The sequence below is a fragment of the Ptiloglossa arizonensis genome, chromosome 4 (assembly GCF_051014685.1).
Source record: "Ptiloglossa arizonensis isolate GNS036 chromosome 4, iyPtiAriz1_principal, whole genome shotgun sequence".
NCBI lineage: Eukaryota > Metazoa > Arthropoda > Insecta > Hymenoptera > Colletidae > Ptiloglossa > Ptiloglossa arizonensis.
Genome location: NC_135051.1, coordinates 25,098,410 through 25,116,017, shown reverse-complemented (window position 1 = coordinate 25,116,017; position 17,608 = coordinate 25,098,410). Strand labels below are relative to the sequence as shown.

The 17,608-nt window shown below is 45.6% G+C and overlaps 1 protein-coding gene across 1 annotated transcript; it reads left to right on the top strand.

Moving 5' to 3' along the window:
• The first annotated feature begins 855 nt into the window (after nt 1-855).
• Nucleotides 856-17,161, top strand: Side (motor axon guidance molcule sidestep). Its single transcript, XM_076308341.1, has 12 exons — nt 856-1,782; nt 8,893-9,025; nt 11,709-11,920; nt 11,979-12,089; nt 12,163-12,378; nt 14,066-14,362; nt 14,445-14,575; nt 14,788-14,947; nt 15,013-15,315; nt 15,824-16,288; nt 16,628-16,837; nt 16,992-17,161. Exons 1-12 carry the CDS (start codon nt 1,596-1,598, stop codon nt 17,033-17,035), a joined length of 2,469 nt encoding a protein of 822 aa, XP_076164456.1. The 5' UTR covers nt 856-1,595; the 3' UTR covers nt 17,036-17,161.
• The last annotated feature ends 447 nt before the right edge of the window (nt 17,162-17,608 follow it).

Below are 17,608 nucleotides of genomic sequence, written 5' to 3'. Positions count from 1 at the left end.
GATCGAGGGATCTAATTTAAACCGGTGCAACGCGGGAAAAAGAAGAACCGCTCCAGGAATAACAAACCCCGCGTGCATGCGCGCGCTGCCAAAGGGAAAACGACACATACGCCGGGCAGTAGAAAAAGGAAGGAAATAAGGAAACCAGTCGTTTTGAAGACGAGATCAAAGTTGAAATTGTTCCGGGGGGAGGTAGTGGGGAGGGGGGGCTTAGAACGTCGTAAAAGCGAGGAAGACGATCGAGAGTCGCGACAAAAATTCTGACAAAGCGAAAAGAATTCAAAGGACGTGAGCGTCGAAGGAGCGTCTGAAAAGGGACAAAGACGGATCCGAGTGTAACGCTGTGGACGTGGGGCGGGGAAAAAAACGTCGGCTCGTTTTGTTAATCAAAAGAATTTCGCGACCCGGCTCGCTTTCGACGTGTTCCGACTAATAACGAGCACGTGTGACCGCCGGGCTTCTGACGTCGATCGGGGGAAAGAAGGACCGGTTGCAGACGCGAGAAGAGGTCGAGAGGAAGTCGAAGGGAAGTCCGAAGGAAGTTTCATTGAAGTTACTTCGGCAACGGAGAGGTCCTAGCATCTTTCGAGAGTTATTCGGTGTCGAAGAACGATTTTCGGTGATAATTTGAGAAGTTTGCTTCTTTGGGTGATAAATAGGCGATGGATCGCACTTGAGTTGTAAAGTGGCTTCGACGAAGGTTTCCTAGGTGATAATTTAAGAGAAGTTGCTTTTTTAGATGACACGTTGGTGAACAATAGTCCTTGAGTTATTCAGTGTCTTTAAGAAACATTTTGAAGATGATATTGTACAAAGCTTACTTCTTTTGGACGAGAAATCGGTAAAGGATCGCACTTGAGTTGTCTAGTGCCTCCGAAGAAGATTCTTAAGACGATACTTTGGCAAAGCTTGCTTCTTTGGAGGGACAAGTCGGTTAACGATTGTCCTTGAGTTATCCAGTGACTTCGAAGAAGATTTCCACACGATAATTTGACGAACTTTGCTCCTCTGAAAGATACATCGGTCAGCAATCGTCCTCCGGTGATCCAGTGCCTTGGAAGAAGGCAGTCAGGATGACAACTTGGCCAACTTTACTCTTCTGAAGAATAAGTCGGTCAAGAGTAGTCCTCGAGTTATCCAGAGCATCCAGAGAACTCTTTTGCAGGCAATAGCTTTACAGAGTTTGCTTCTTTGAAAGATACATCCTTGAAAGAAGGTTGTCAAGATGATAACTCGGCAAACTTTGCTCCTCTGAAAGACAAGTCGATCAACAATAGTCCTCGAGTTATCCAGTGCATTCAGAAAACTCTTCTGCAGGCAATAACTTTACAAACTTTGCTTCTTTGAAAGATACATCGATAAGCAATATTCCTCGACGTATCCAGTGCATTGACACTTTTCGTACAAATTGGCAGTCTCTACTTTTTCGAAGATAACCCTACGAACGAACGTTCCCAAGAATGTGTGCCTCGAACTTTTTCCAAACTTCATCGATCCAGAGAGCAGCGTCGTCGAGCGATATGGATACAAAATACCGCGCAAGGAATTGATCCCGTATGAGAAACACCACGGTCACGTTGGGATCTAGGATCTGAATGTCCCTACGGTGTCGATCGGACGTGGCGGTGTGTTTCGCGCGTCAACTCGAACGCCTGATTCTCGCCTGCCGTTTCGAGATGCGTTGCACGTCGGGACACGTGTTTCTGACAAGTTTGCTGATACTCCTACGAGCGCGTCGAGCGAACGCGGCCACCGAGGACTTGCCCGAATTTCAGAACAAAGGTGAGTGTATACGTTGCTTCAACAATCGTGGAGTTCGTGTTGGAAAACTTTTCTTGTGCATCGATTCCTCAATATTATGCAACTCGTTGTTCCAAGACTTCGAATCTGTTCTCCTTGCGAGCAACTAACGAAGTAGGTCACTCGAATTGAGGCTCGACGGTGACCCATTGAGAGAAAGGTTGTACCGCGAATAAGTTTCGAGGCTTATTTCGGAGCAAAGCGAGCACCGGTGACCTCGGCCGGATTTAAATAAGTTAGAAGTTAGGTGTGACTCGGGTCTATCGACAACGACCGGAAGGATTCAAATAGACTCGCGTGTACACGCGCGCACACGATACGAAGGTTTCTTCGCGTTTACGATGTGGACGCTTCTCGGGAAACACGGGCGTCTTTAACGACCTCGCGTTTCCTGTTTTCCGTTTTCTCGAGCGATTTTTCAGTGATTGCTTCGTTAGGGTTTTCCGAGGAAACGGGACTTTATCGATCGTGTGATCGCAAAATGGGTCGGAAGTATCGCATAGCGGGCTGGAGGTATCGCATAGACGGCTAGAGGTATCGAATAGAGAACAAGAGGTATCCCATAACTGGATTAAAAGTATCGCGTAGATCGCAAAGAAGGCCAATAATAAGATATAGAGGACTAGAGGTATTGCATAGAGAATTAAAGTATCGTATACAGAGCTAGAAATGTTATGTAAATCGGTAGAAGTATCGCGTAGTAAACTGAAAGTATCGCATAGGCCGTAGATAATGCCGTATCGTATAGACTAGAGCTATCGTATACGAGACTAAAAGTATCAAGTAGATTGCGAAGAGCGATAGAAATGTCGCACAAGTGACCAGAAGTATCACCTCCAACACGAAGAGGGAGCAAGTATCGCGTAGATCACGGTTCTGATCGTATTCTACGATTCGAAGGAACGCAGCTAAACGACCGAAATAGACCAGCTCTCGGCGTCCGTGAGACGCGCGTTGCTTCGATTTACCAAGATTGGGCGCGTTAGCGGCCCGAGGTAAAATCGTTATTAATTATCGACGTCCCGTTTACGGCGAGCGGTGCGTCAAAAGCGGAACGGGAGCAACGCCGAGCGGCCGAGAGGGCGTAATTAGAAAAAAAAAGAGAACATCCACCCGCGATGCTTCAATCTTACGGGACGTCCGATCGAAAAATAGGAAGGGGCTTGGCGAATCCGTCCGTAGATATTTTCGTCGGTGGGCAAACACCCCGCGGGATCGCCGAGCGAAAGAATTCGCGCGACTTATTTTCGGCGCCGTAAAAAGGCGCCTCTTCGTTTTGATCCTTGCCCGTCGTCCGATACTTGGCGCCCGTGTTTTTGGCGGGCACCGACCAATTTATGAAATTTATGAAATTTATGAAATTTATGAAATTTATGAAATTTATGAAATTTATGAAAAACTAATGGCGAGCCGAAAGTGGAAGAACAAAGAGGGCGTACTTATTCAACGTATCGCAAAACTCTCGAGACACGCGCGGAACGAAGCTTCTGCTTGCGATGAGGAATGCGCGGCGACGCTCCTTTACAGTCTTTTATAGCGCTCGACCAAAAGGGACGCGGTTCGAAGAGAACGCCGAAAGTTCGATGGAATTCGACGAGGACCCTCCACCACTCGGCGTGCCTCAAATTCCGCTCGAGCAACTAGCGCAAAAATATAAACATACATATATATCGGTGGATGTCGACGATTCCTTTATTCGAGCGAAAATAATCGACGACGAGAGCGCAAATTCGAAAGTCGGCTGCCGCATCGAGGCGATCCATCATCGTTCGCGCGGGCATCGCGAGCGGAGAATCTTTACATGTTTGTTTAACGTTAAACGTCAGCTCGAACGAGTTCCGCGCGAAAGCAACACTTTCCGCGAAACGAAAGCACATAAAGCGCGCGCGTGTGCGCGTGCGCGCTCCACTTTTCGCACGGAGGGTCTCTCGCACGACTTCCATCGGCGTCTTCTTCTTTCCTCGCGCGCTAATTGCGCTACAAATTTCTTTCACGCGCCGTGACGATAGCGACAGGGGATTTTTTTTCTTTACGGAAAGAAAAGGGTGAATCGTTCGGTGGAATTGTTTACATTTTACGCGTCGCTTGTACCTTTGATGGGTTCCTCGGGTCTTTTCCGACCCAAAGTCCCGGTAACACCCTCGACACTTTTAGGCCACGGCACTCTAGAAATACGGTTTTGACATCGAATGTCGGATCGTTTTCGACCCAACGTATTCGTAACACACTCGACACTTTCGGAGAACGGTGCTCTAAAAACACGGTTTTGACGTCGCACGTCGGGTCGAAAGAGACCCAACTGTTCTCGTAATACACACAACCCTCTTGGAACATGATTTGCGGATAACATCGTCACACTTATATCCTCTTTGAAAACAAATAGACGTTCTTATTGGTCCCGAGAGTCATTTGAACCTAAATTCTGGGCTTTTGGACACAACCCCTGGATTATGAGATAATTCTATGTATGCGTCATGCGAGAAATATTTTCGAGCTGCGAAAAATACCGAGTCGGAATTCGAGTCTCGAGCGGCGAGCGCAAAAACGCGCCGAATGAAAAGAGTTTGGCGAGGCGGAAAGGAATCAGTTTCGCTCGCCGAAAGTTTTGGTACCGTCCCCCTGTAGACCCACAATCTCGAAGGGAGCAAAGTTTGAATAACAAAACGAACGAGCCGCCAGAGGCACGGAACGCGTCGATGAAATTACCATACAAAGTGATCAAACCTTGAAACCTTTATCTCTGGAGCAACCCTCGGTCTGGACTACGAGAGGGTGCCGACAACTCGTCCCCTTGCAAGATAGAGTGGGAGACATGGAAAACCGGGAGACATTCCGCGAAAATCTTTAATCTCGCGACGCTTATGGTTCCTCGTGGCTACAAATCGGCACGGGGAACTCTTGGGAGGAGTCACCCTAAATAATTGCAGGTTTTCGAATGAAGTATAGGACCATTCCGAAGGACCTTCCTCCTGTGGTTATTTTTTACTACTTCGAAACCTCGTTCGTGTACCACAGTCTCGAATAGAATTCACTTTGAACCTCTGCACGGTTGAACATACAGAGGAACGATGTAGGTTCTTCACCGAAAAGAGGCACCGATTAGGGAGGTTATGTTTCAGTGTTGATCCCTGACAAATGATTATACCTGACAAATTTATCGAATATAATTCACCATGATATAAACACTCATTCACAGTTGAGTCTCCTTTGATCCTCCGCTTGCTTCAGCTTTAGCATACAGAAGAACAATGGAGGCTTTTACAGAGAAAAGTCATCAATTAGAGGGTTTTTGTTTCAGTGTTGATCCGTGACAAATGACTATACGCGACAAATTTATCGAATATATTTTACCACGATATAAACAGTCGCTTATAGTTGAGTCTTCTTTGATCCTCCGCTTGCTCAAACCTTACTATAGCAAGGAACAGTGGAGGTTCTTTGTCAAGGAGAATCACTGATTAGGGTTTGTTGTTTCAATGTTGATCCGTGACTAAAATTTCGAATGAGCGGGACAAATGCGTTCTCATCCTTCAAGGGATAAATAAGCACTACTACAACATAAATCACACTCTCGGAAAATATTACACAAACTGAAATATTGAAACAAAAACTACGTAACATTCAAATTGGAATTTAAACATTACAAAAAATATCTCCGTGCAGTAACCTAATTGATTTTCAACAGTGTATAAATAAATAATACAAATTGTACACTCGAAGAATGTAAACGCTCGAAAATATTGAAACAGAAATATAACAATCCGGATTAATTGTACCGTTCACAGGATTTCGACAATTCGGAAAAATCAAAGGTTCCGGTTTCTCACAACGAAAAAGAAAAGGATTAATAGCGCCACGGTCTAGGGATTTTCAATAAGCTCGAGAACAACGCAGCTCCGAAATCGAGCGGGAACGATCGAACCCCCGAACCGTAGGTGGTGACAGTTGGAATTTTATTGGAAAACCGAACTTCTTCTCGAGTGGGACAGCAACAGGTGTTGGCACGAGGAAAGTAGAATTACTCGAAGAATTTACCAAAGCGCACCGTAGCCAGGGGGTGGGGGTATATTCGAGAGAGGATAACGCGCGCGAATCTAACGGCATGAATTTAATAAAACGTAATACATCTCGGAGACGACAATCGAACATCGAAGACACTACGTGCGAAAACGCGGAACCGTTCTTTCTTCGGAATGCCATCGATCTGTCGCCTCGCTCGACGCGAGGAATGCGCGAATACGTTTCGACGCGTGGAACAAAGGGCAGGAAATTGCGCGAGGAACGCGCGCGAGGTGCGATACGAGTGCCTGAAACCGGGACGAAAAAGAAAAAAAAAAGAAAGAAAGAAAAAGCATGGAAATTAATTCCATATTGGGTACCACGTCGTCGTCGACTCGAGGCGGCGCCAATGGACAAGAACGAAGAATCTGAAATCCACGAGTCGTGAATTTCTCTGTGTTAACCCTGTCGTTGAACTATCATTGTTTTTAATAATGTAGGAATTCTTAGTAAATACAGACATCCGATTTTTGAAATCGAAGGTGAAATTTTATTGTGGATTACGAACCTTCTCGAACATACGCCACTGGTGGTAGATTCGATTGTACAAACTTGATATTTGTGAAATAAATTCAGCGTTGTATTATCTTTAGAATGGGTAACTTTTTTACGTTATAGATAGTTGCATTTTGTCGATGGCTTCTGTAAAGTTTGAACCGATTTTTGAAAAAGAACCTGGGTGATTTTGTGTACATTTATTTAGAAAACACGAAAGAAAAGCGATCGATATTTATCTATCAATCAATTGAAATTATAAAAACTGTTGAGGAATTTTTTATAAGAGTTTACCTCGAGTTTTTCAAACGAAACTTTATTGCAGATTGATCGACACATCGTTGTATACTCTATGAAAAAGTGTCAGGCTATTTGGGTCGAAAATCGTTTAAATTAGAAGTTATGATTTTTCTTCCGAGCACTCCTATACGCGACACACTATGATTCAGAGACGAGTACGATGTACTCGTCGTGTTCGTGGCTCGTAAATTATTTTAACGGTTGGTTTTTAAATACTCGCGAATTTGATTCGCGAAAGATGGATGTCGGATCGGGTGAACCGAGAAGGGGACACACGAAAATAGTCGATTCGAACGGAAGCGCGGTTTCCCAACGAGCGCACTGCGCGCGCGATACAAAAATAACAAAGTTACCCCTCGAGGCGTTATTTACATAACGATACGAACGCACGGATTCTTTCCTCGAAACTTTACCAATTTCCGTCGGAAATCGGAATTCTATTCCGAGGTGCAACCGTGTACGATTGTTTGGACAACGACTCCACCCCACCACCCCTCTCTGAGCCAAAATTAGGGTTACGCGGTATTCCGAACGGTCCGTGGTCGTAATCGAGCAAACAGGCCTTGTTTCGTAAGCCCGCGCGCGAATCCTCTCGAGTGTACGTTGAACTCGCCTCTGGTACCGAGAAATCGGTCACTTCCCCGAGATTCTCCACGGATGATTCCACGTCGCGGATTACGCAAGTGTATTTCGCGCGAAAATCGTCGCGACGACGGAGAAGACGCACCGGCCGGGTTGTTCGCCTTTCAACCTGTGTGGAAAAGAGAGATTGATAACTACGACGAGCTTGTGAAATGAAAAACTTTCGTGGACTTGAAAAATTGGAAACCTCTGTGAGCTTGGAAAATTGAAAAACTGGACAAGACTGGAAAATCGAGGACTTCAACCAACATGAAAAATTAAGAATATTCGTGGGCTTCGAAAATCGGGTACTGACGTGAGCTTGGAAGATCAAGAACCTTCGTGAGCTCGGAAAATCAAGAACCATTGTGAGCTGTGGAAATTAATAAGTTTTGTGAGTTAAGAATATCGAGAACCTGAACGAGCTTGGAAAATCGAGAACCTTTCTGAGCTCGGAAAATCTCAGACTGGACGAGCGGGTACAACCGACCTTAGCCCCTCGATGTTGATCGTCATGAGTGCTTGAACGCTTCTAGTAATCGGTGCATCGCGCGCGCGATTTTCCACGCGCATTGGCCGCGATTTAAACTTAGAATCGTCGCGAATGTTACGAACGTTGCGGAGAAAATAGAAACGATATAGCCGCGAGTGAGCGAGCGCGCACGTGCGTGAGAACCGGTGTTAATGTACACGGTGGTATGCCATTGATAAGTCGGTTCTCTCTTGGCAAGTACCGTCGTCTCACGTCTTACTCGCGATCGAATTCGCGATCGATGTCTTCGAAGGAAGACGGTGAACATCTTGTCGAATCCACAGTGATGAGTTTCGCACAGGACAAAAGTGGCTTCTAGGAACGACCGAAAATGGAGAACCAGCGAGCCGCGACGAGCACAATAGCAAGCCAAGAGGCGAGAGCGTATCGCGCGCGACGACAGTCCCGCTGCCAGGGAATCGCTTCATTAGCGACGCTTTCTCCGACGTCTCGTGTCGCGCTTAACGAGCGACGTATAAGAAAAGAGGGTGGATCGACCTTTCGTTGCCTCGTGAATCTCCGTAACGAGATCCTCCGAGTAAGAATACTCGAACGTTGATAACGCTGGTCCGTTTTGGTATCTTTCACCGGCTCGATACGATCGGAGGTCAGGAACTCGAGGTCCCTCAGGTAGCATAAATGTGGCCTAACTGCGTAACAGACACTGACCTGATCGCTCTACAGCTATCTAGGGCTGCACAGTATAAAGAAAAGGGATCGAAATTTGACCTCTGTGATTAATGAATACTTACGTATTAAAATACCGAAGAAAGGTAGAGTTTAAGATTAATCTTTTCATTGAACTTTTCATTTTGTTGCTGAAAAATTTATATTTGATATTACGAGACCTTCCAAACAGCTGAATTATTTATATTCAGTTTTTATCAGTTTTGAACAGAATTTTAAGAAAAGCATCCCAGTGATTTTTTCCATATTAATTTAAAACACGTGAGACTTTGTAGGAACGCGTTATTTGAGTGCATGAATTTGAGTACGTGATTACAAACTGGACAATAATTAAACCTGTCACAAGAGAAGCTTTCGCGTTAATTTTGTTAAATTTTCCACGATTTACCTTCTTTCAGCACCACTAAGATTGGTGTGGGCCAGTGAAGGCGAAGACGTCGAATTACCGTGCGACATCACCCCACCAACACCTGGCGAATCTGTCAACATGGTGCTTTGGTTCAAAGACTCGGCTGGAATACCCCTCTACAGGTAACATTCGTGATAGAACCTTCGTTTCACGAACAACCGTTATATAAAATTAAAAGATCGGAAAATTTCTGTCGAAAATTTGTTAATTCTCGAACAGCTATAACTTGGTTAAAAGTGATCACAGAATCACAATTGTTTTTTTAAATTAAAGCTCAAGGTCTCTAATTCCGATCCCGTGAACGAGCGAAAAGACAAATATTATTTATAAACGGACGGATAATTTACAATAAAGGATAAATAATTTCCTCTTCTCAAACATTACACACTGTTACAAACTCCTTACGAAATTATTGCGCGGAAATATCGTTGGGAATATTTCAAAAAATTCATCTCAATTTTTACACGAGACTCGACTACGAAAATTAAATTTATAAATTTGTTTACCCATGAAAAATCCAGCTCAAGCGGATCTTGAGTTCTTTGGAAATGCAAGACGTTGGAAAACCGAAGTCGTTTTCCTTCCCCGATTTTCTACGATCCTTTGGCCGTTCTTTTGATGGCCATTTCCGCTCAACGGATTTTCCGTTCCGCGGTTCTCGGGAAGCGATTCGGAGAAAGAATGTCCGCCGTGACGCGAGCTGCCGGATCTCGGCCGCGCTTAATATTCGCAGATGCCATTGTTCTGAGATCGCACCTCGAAATATCTCTCGAGCCTTCGGAATAAGGTCTCCGTTTACCGACGTTGCTACTGCACTTTCCTCCATTGTGCGACTACCGAATCGCTTTCAGGTCGATGACGAGAATAGGCAACACCTTTCACGCCCTTATCGTTGCTCGTACACAGTTCGATAATGTGTGCAAGTGGACACTATGTAATTTCTTCCAGAGAAATAAAAAAAATTGATGGAACGCAGGGTTGAATTACATGTGCAAGTGGACAACATGTGATTTTTCTTCTGAGACATAAAAAGAAAAATACAATACAATTCTCTCATCTGAGACCTCCTTGTCAAGAAAATCGAATTTGGAAATTTTTTGGTGCAAATAATCGAAAGCAGTTGCAACATTGAACTTTAAAATTCAAGACAATATAAAAGCGTAATAGAAGTATGTGTATGCACGAGAGAAGAAAGAAAGGAAGGAAGAAAAATTTCAGCGCGCAAAAGTTTAGAATACAATGGAACGAAGACAGAAATGTTTAAATTAAACGCGAGGAAGGAAAGAACGTAATTTAAAAAAAGACGCGGTTCTATCAGTAATGATCTAACTGAAAATATAAGCGTCTGGACTTTGTCAGGGATATTTAATAATTCTATAATTAAATGAAACTTGAAATAAGATAAATGATTTTATCTATTGCACGCACTCGAAAGGATTCGAATGCCATCACATTGTTGACAAACACTATAGGCATTGTACCCAGTGTATTCTCAACTCGAGTTTCTCGAAAACAAAGTCACGAATGAGAAAATGTCATAGTAAATTTTCACATCAATTCTCCACCAAGGATCACATGGTATCCCTTTGCAGACACTCGGTCAGCTCCCTGTACGTCAAAACGTACTTTTCCCCGTCTTCGACTCGTCGAGCGATTCATCCGTCAAGAACGCGGGTTTCAATAGTGCGAACGGGAGATAAATTGAGGTAGATCGCGTAACATAAATAAACAAACCCCGCGAGGACCGTTGTTGGCATCGTCCACCAGAATTTCTTAATACCGGAGCGAAGATTCCTCCGTGATCGAACGTCATTTCGCGCTGACAAATCCGCGCGAGCGGTTCGTTTATTTATGAACAAGGGTGCTGGGTATAAATGCCCGGCTGAAACAAGAAACTCGTCTTCGTAGGCTGTTTATTACCGCCTGGAGTAAAAAAAAAGAGGAGAATGTTCCCTGGAAAAAAAGGGCAGTACACGATCCGGAGAAAGACGAGAAGACCTTCCGCGGTTGGGTCTGTTTCGCGTCAAAGGATGATCGTAAAAAAAAAAATACAACGCGAGAGACGAACACAAAGCAGGTGGCTTTCAAGAGTTTACGATGTTCGGTCATTTGCACCCAAAGCGTTCCACGTAACCGCAGCTCCAAAAAAGAAGAAAAGATGAAAATCCGTGACGAAAGAAATAAAACTTCATATCGATCGAGACGTTTATAACCGATTCGAGGGAAAAAATTGTCTCCTGAATCGATTTCTTTCCCCGTGGTGATTTCCTCCTCGACATTGCGTAACGGTCAACCGTTCGCGGTGAATCTAAATTCGCTGACTGCACGCTTGCCAACTATCCTTTTTTTCACCGCGAATAGATCCCGCGCGCTAGAGTTAGTCACCGAAACTGGCCAACTGCCGGTCCACCGGTGTTTACCAGCTTCTCTCTCCACCCGGAAACGTCAACTCGTTCTTGGGACGCGTCGTTCGATCGTTGACTCGTCGATCGAGCCAAGAATCTCGAGCCGCGCGGATCGGCAGAAAACGTAACCCGGTTACCTCGATACTCTGATCTTGAGATCGTTTCGATAAGAAAAAAAAAGGGGAAGAATCCCTTCCGTGTCACAATGATCGAGTCTTTGCACGGCCTCGATATACTCTCGGGGGGGATTGAACGATAACGATTTAGCTCGCGAGAAGGATGAATATATTTAATAACGCGTTTCTAAAAATTTATAAAAATATTACGTCAACTTATTAACTTATCTATCGCAACATAGTTCATGTCCCGTTGATTGTAACCTTTAATATTGACTATTCAGCCTTGACGCGAGGAGCGGGGATCTCACCTCCGCCATTCACTGGGCGGTCAGCGACGATCTCGGCAAGAGGACGTTTTTCCAGATTGGTGATGGTCACCGAGCCAAACTAAAAGTAGCCAATGTTACTTTCAAGGATCAAGGAATTTTCAGGTGCAGAGTAGACTTCATCGATTCTCCAACGAGGAACTTTCGGGTGAATTTGACGCTTGTTGGTGAGTATTCCTCGTTAAATCTTCAAGAGTCTTAGCTGATGAGTTTTTCTTTGTTCAGAGAAGCCAACCAAACCTGTGATATACGATGCTCAAGGGCGAGAAGTGACCGGAGTAGGTGGTCCTTTCCTCGAGGGTTACAATCTCGCTTTGACCTGCCAGGTGTCCGGAGGTGAATTAATCGTTCTTGTAAACTCGTAGTTACGACACGGGACTCGTTTGGTAACTACTCGCGTGCTCCACAGGAAGACCAAAGCCATCGGTGATCTGGTGGAAGGACGGCGAGATCCTGGACGGAGTGGTGGACACCGTCTCCGTCGCTTCGCCGAGCAAATTCACGGTAAATCATCTCTTTATCGATAAGGTGACGCGCTCGTTGTGGGGTACGAAGCTGGAATGTAGGGCTCAATCGGCGCCTATGACGTCACCGATTGTCCGTGAGGTCCCTCTGGACATTTACCGTGAGTATAATGTTTACTGTACAGTAATCGTTATGTGCTCATCAAAAGATAGTGTATCGTTAATTCAATTACGAATGCTAGCTTACCCGCTCCTCTCACGTAACTGACCATTGATGCATTAAATGTACCACTATGATCCCTTGTGATTGGTCGCTGACGCTTTAAGTACACCAGTATGATCTCTTGTGATCGACTACTGACGCCTTAAATGTACCATTATGATCTCTTGTGACCGACTTATAACGCCTTAAGTGTACCAATGTGACCTCTCGTGACCAGCCACTGACTCCTCAAGTGCACCTCACGACTGATTACTCAACGGTATGATTTCACGTGACAGTAACTGTTGTGACACTACAGTGGTCTTTCAACGATTTCTGTGCAGTTACAGGTTATGTAAAGTTCATTACTTTTAAAATGCCTTACAACAAATTAACTTTAAAACCCGATAAATGCATAACAGTCTTTGCGCGAAGTTAACACTGTTGAGTAAGGCAACGTGTATTTGTAGTTTTCGGAGCAAGTCAACGCGTAACGAGAATAATCCTCAATGGGTTAAGTCCGTCAAACATCGATGTTTCGTTCAGTAGAGCCACGCAACCGTTTGAGAAAAAGCCAACCGCAAGCGTAACATCTGCCGGGAATAAAATGAAACGCGCGCACTCCTCAAGGTCGCTTCTTCGAATCCTAACGGGCTCTAAAAGTAATCGCGAACAGGTTCCGATTCGACGTGCACGTGACACACCTCCTCGTTGCTTTTATTTCCATTCCGTTGATTGCTTCGCGTAAAAGTCATCATGAGGAGAATCTTGCACAGCCTTTTCACGGTCCTCGCGGATTTATACGAGGGATTCCTTAAACTTCTTTGATACACCAAAACGGAAAGAGGGAGACTTACACTTCCGATGTTCCGGTAAAAAAACAGTCCGGACATCCTGCGCGGAAAGAAATATCATTTTTGCTCGCGCGACTGTCCTGCAACGCCGAGGAGCACGTCGACGACGGCAGAAGAAAGAAATTTAAATATAGTCGGAGCGAGTGACCCGCGGCGGAAGCGCGATGAATTCCAGCGATTTCGCGCGGACCTCCTTAACTCCTTTGACGGTCGCATTTCGTGGAATCAGCGTCGAAAGTAAAAATACGCGGTTCGGTTGGCGAACACGTGGCACTTACCCCGTTATTTTCGCCTGCGGCGCGACCCAACCGCGGAACTCGTACTTTTGAATTTTTTACGCGCTCGAGGGTTCTCGGGAAATCGCGCCAATAGCAATCGGCGAAAAAGGGGGGGGGGTGGCCGAAGATACTCGACGGAGTATAGTGGATCGAGCTTTCAGCGTGGTGGTTTAGTCACACGATCGTAAGCTCGTTTCCCGGTTGTAAAAATTATCTCGAGCAAAGTCCATGGGAAATCGCTAGAAAGACTAGTCGTGAAACACAAAGATGGGCAGAGAAAAAATTGTCGAAACGTTGCGATGGAAAATAATGAATTGAGCTCTTATCGTAGTGATCAGATTCGATAAACAGACGTGATACTCTCTGGAAGTGACTGCAATAGTTCTAGAGGGAGTAAAAATATATACAAAGAAAAATTGTCGGAGCATCTGCATGTAATATAACGGATCGAGCTCTTATCGTGGAGGTTAGGTTCCCGAGAGAAACCCGCGATCGTAGACTGGTTTTTCTGCAGTGAAACCGGCGATCGTGAAGATCATCCTCAGCGAGGAACAGATTTACGCGGGTTGTCCAATCGCGGCACGTTGCGAGACGTGGGGAAGCTCGCCCGCGGCGAGGATCATCTGGAGGTTGGGCGGACAACCGATAGGTGAGCCGAACGTTTCCACCACGCAGAGGAGCAATTCCACGGTGAGCAAGCTGGCTTTGGCCCTGGGCAAGGACGACGACGGCAAGGAATTAACGTGCAGAGCCGAGAATCCGAGATTTCCAGGTGGAGTCCTCGAGCAGATCAGGGTCTTGGACGTAGCTTGTGAGTCCTCCGCTAGGTCCTCCACGGTGATCGTTTCTACGCACGTAAACGTATAGCGGGTGTCTTCGGTTTCTGCATTTAGACGCTCCCGCGGTCACCGTCCAACTAGCCTCCGGTTACGTCTTGGACACTCTGAGGGAGGGTGACGATCTAAAGCTGGTGTGCAACGTCCAAAGCAACCCACCACCGACTAAAGTTATTTGGTATCATGACGTAAGTACTGAGGCGACCTAAGCTGTTTTCAGGGTAGAATCTGATCAGATATTCCGGCTGACTAAAAACTACTCCATGTTGTTCACATTATCCTAATATATGACACCACACATGGTAGAAAATCTCCTTCATCCAGGAGTCATCTTATCAATTCCCAACCGTACCACTCGTCCTTCTATCCTGAAAAGACGCTACAAAAGATCCCGTTCCAGGACATGCGTTTGGAGCACGACGTGGCCGGTGGAATGTTGGTGTCTTCGAACACCTTGACGTTAAGAGCTCTGACACTGGCTCACGCGGGCGAGTACTCGTGCGAAGCGGTGAATTCCGTGGGTGAGGGTCGTGGGCCACCGGTGTTCGTTCGCATGAAATGTAAGTAGTATTGTACTCGGTGAGATTCGTGTCAGTAAGGCGTGTCTGGTTCTCTTTCTCCGAAGATGCCCCGAGATGTAGGGCGGGCTACGAGCGACGCGATATCACGGCTGTACGTCGCGAAACGGTGTCGTTGCGCTGCGAGGTCGAGGCGGTTCCGGAGGACGCGGTGAGGTTCTTTTGGACGTACAACGGGACGAGCGGCGACGTGTTGCCGCTCCAGAACTCCAGGGCTCGGAATAACGGGCTCGTTAGCGTTCTGGATTACACACCCACTGCCGACACCGACTTCGGAACTCTCGCGTGCTGGTCGAGCAACAGCGTCGGCAGACAAAGGGCGCCCTGTATATTCAACGTCGTGCCGGGGAGTACGTGTCCTTGGAAACCGACAAGTAGAACGAAACCCAACGAAAGAACTATTGTCGCTTGGCATCCTCGTAATACGATATACCCTCTCAGCTTTGCCCGAGTCTTTCCTAGCTAGTTAGAAACCCATTCGGCGACGGATTCGGAAGCTGAGGTAATCCAGTGCTGTCTTCCCTAATGTCCTTTTCTTGAACATCCGTCTTCCTGAGTATGCACAAATTCTCCATCATCAAATTAGTATCATCTTCTCGAGTATCCTCTCCTTGAGAATTTTTCTTCCCGGGTATACAAGAATCCTTCCTCATCAGATCGGAATTTCCTCGTTCGAGCGCATTAGCGCCCATGTTTGTTTCGTCGCGTGAGCTACTACTTCCGCGCGATTCTATCCAGAGTTTATGCTTACACTCGATTTATTGACTTTGAGAGCTGAATCCGTGTTCGAAGTAGGTACCACGTGGTGCACGATACTCGACTGTATTTCTAACTGAATAAACCTTACGATTCTCGTAGAACCACCGCAGCCGCCGTTCGATTGCTCCTTGCAGAACGAGACCACCACCTCGCTGGAAGTGAATTGCTTACCTGGAGCGGATGGTGGTTCGCCGCAGTACTTTTTGCTGGAAGTTCGAGGAGTCCCGAGGCACCCAGGGGTCGTTCAGGTGTATCCGCCCACGTTACATGCTCCGCAGAGCGATCAGGGAACGGTTGGGGAGGTGCCGGCTATATATCAGGAGAAGAATATGAGGCCCAATTTCCAGCTCCACGATCTGGAGCCAGGTTTCGATTATACCCTCTATGTGTACGCGGTGAACGGCCAGGGGAAGAGCGAACCAGCGCTCTTGGAACACGTCAGAGTGATTGAACCAATCCGTGGCAAGTTGGTGAGGAGCGGGACGGGTATCTTTTTAGACGACTTGAAAAAGGCACTACCAAAGGCGAGCTCTGAGAACCTGATCATCGTGATTGCCTTGACAGGTACAGGTAAACAAACCCAACGCATGCTACTGCCACATACCTATCAATGGTCAGTTCAATGGTACTACTATTTTTACGTAAGTTTAAATCTGCGGTATTCTTAATAGTTTGATATCCGCAAAGTTTTAATTTACAAATTTGCAGAGAAAAAAAACAATTCCGGGACTTTTATCGCGTTAAAACTCCCGGCGTAAAAAAGTTCGCGGGTAATATATTAATATCCTTGAAAGACTGAAATTTACAAATTCACGATGAAAACAATATTTCGTGAAGATTTATAATGACGAGCTTCACAGGGACGATTGCGAGCGAGGAAAACACGAAACTTTTGTATCGCAGGTGCGGTGGCCTTGATCCTGATCGGTATCGGAGTGATCATTGGCTTGGCTGTATGCAGACGAAGAAACAACTCCAACGAGAAAGATGGAACCGATGATTTCACCATACCTACCTACGTTTCCGCTCAAAGGATCGAGCCGAGGATTAGATACTCCAACGACAGCAGACGTTCCCAAAGAACGAGTCTCTACGTTGAGGAAAATCGAAATGGTGAAACACATTTTAGAGCATCTACTAAATGTTTTATTCCCCCTCCTTCGTTAAATTGAATTCGCAGAAATCCCCTCCCCAGATAAGAGTCCGAATACGGAGCAGAGAATTACACGACAAGTCGATTTGATTCTCTTTTGTTTTTTGGTTGCAGAGCCAGATCTCCTGCAGAGAGTCGAGATCGACCTTCACGACTAATGCGCGTGCACAGGCGCGCACACGTTTTGTACAGCTAGGAAGTAAAACGCTTACGACGCGTTCATCGCCTTGTACCATATACAGGGTGATGAAAAAAGGGTCCAAGATTTCAAGGACAGGCGAGGAACAAGAAAATGACGCACGATCGATCTCATCAAGTTTCGTTGCAGTCGAGATCGTCCATGCAAAATCAGAGATTAGATATTTCATAGATAATGTAGTGAATGTACGATATGTCTTCTTTGTATTTAAATCCACGTATCGTCTTTGCGCTTTGCTATATTTTTGATGAATTTCTGTTCTTTTTCTGCATCTACGAAGCAATCTTTGTTAGTATCGAAAGGATTGATCATAAGATTTACATTGACTGGACAGTTTCCCTTCTTCTAGATGAACACTATAAGCCCTTATAGTACTAAAAGAAGGGTACTTCGAGTGCTATAAGTACTAAGAAAAGAAGGTCCAAGGCTTCGATTATTACAAGCCCTCAAAGACTTGAATCCCTTTTCTTCACCACCCTGTACATATATGTATATGTATACGCTTTTCGCGACGTCCCGTGTAGATAGAAAC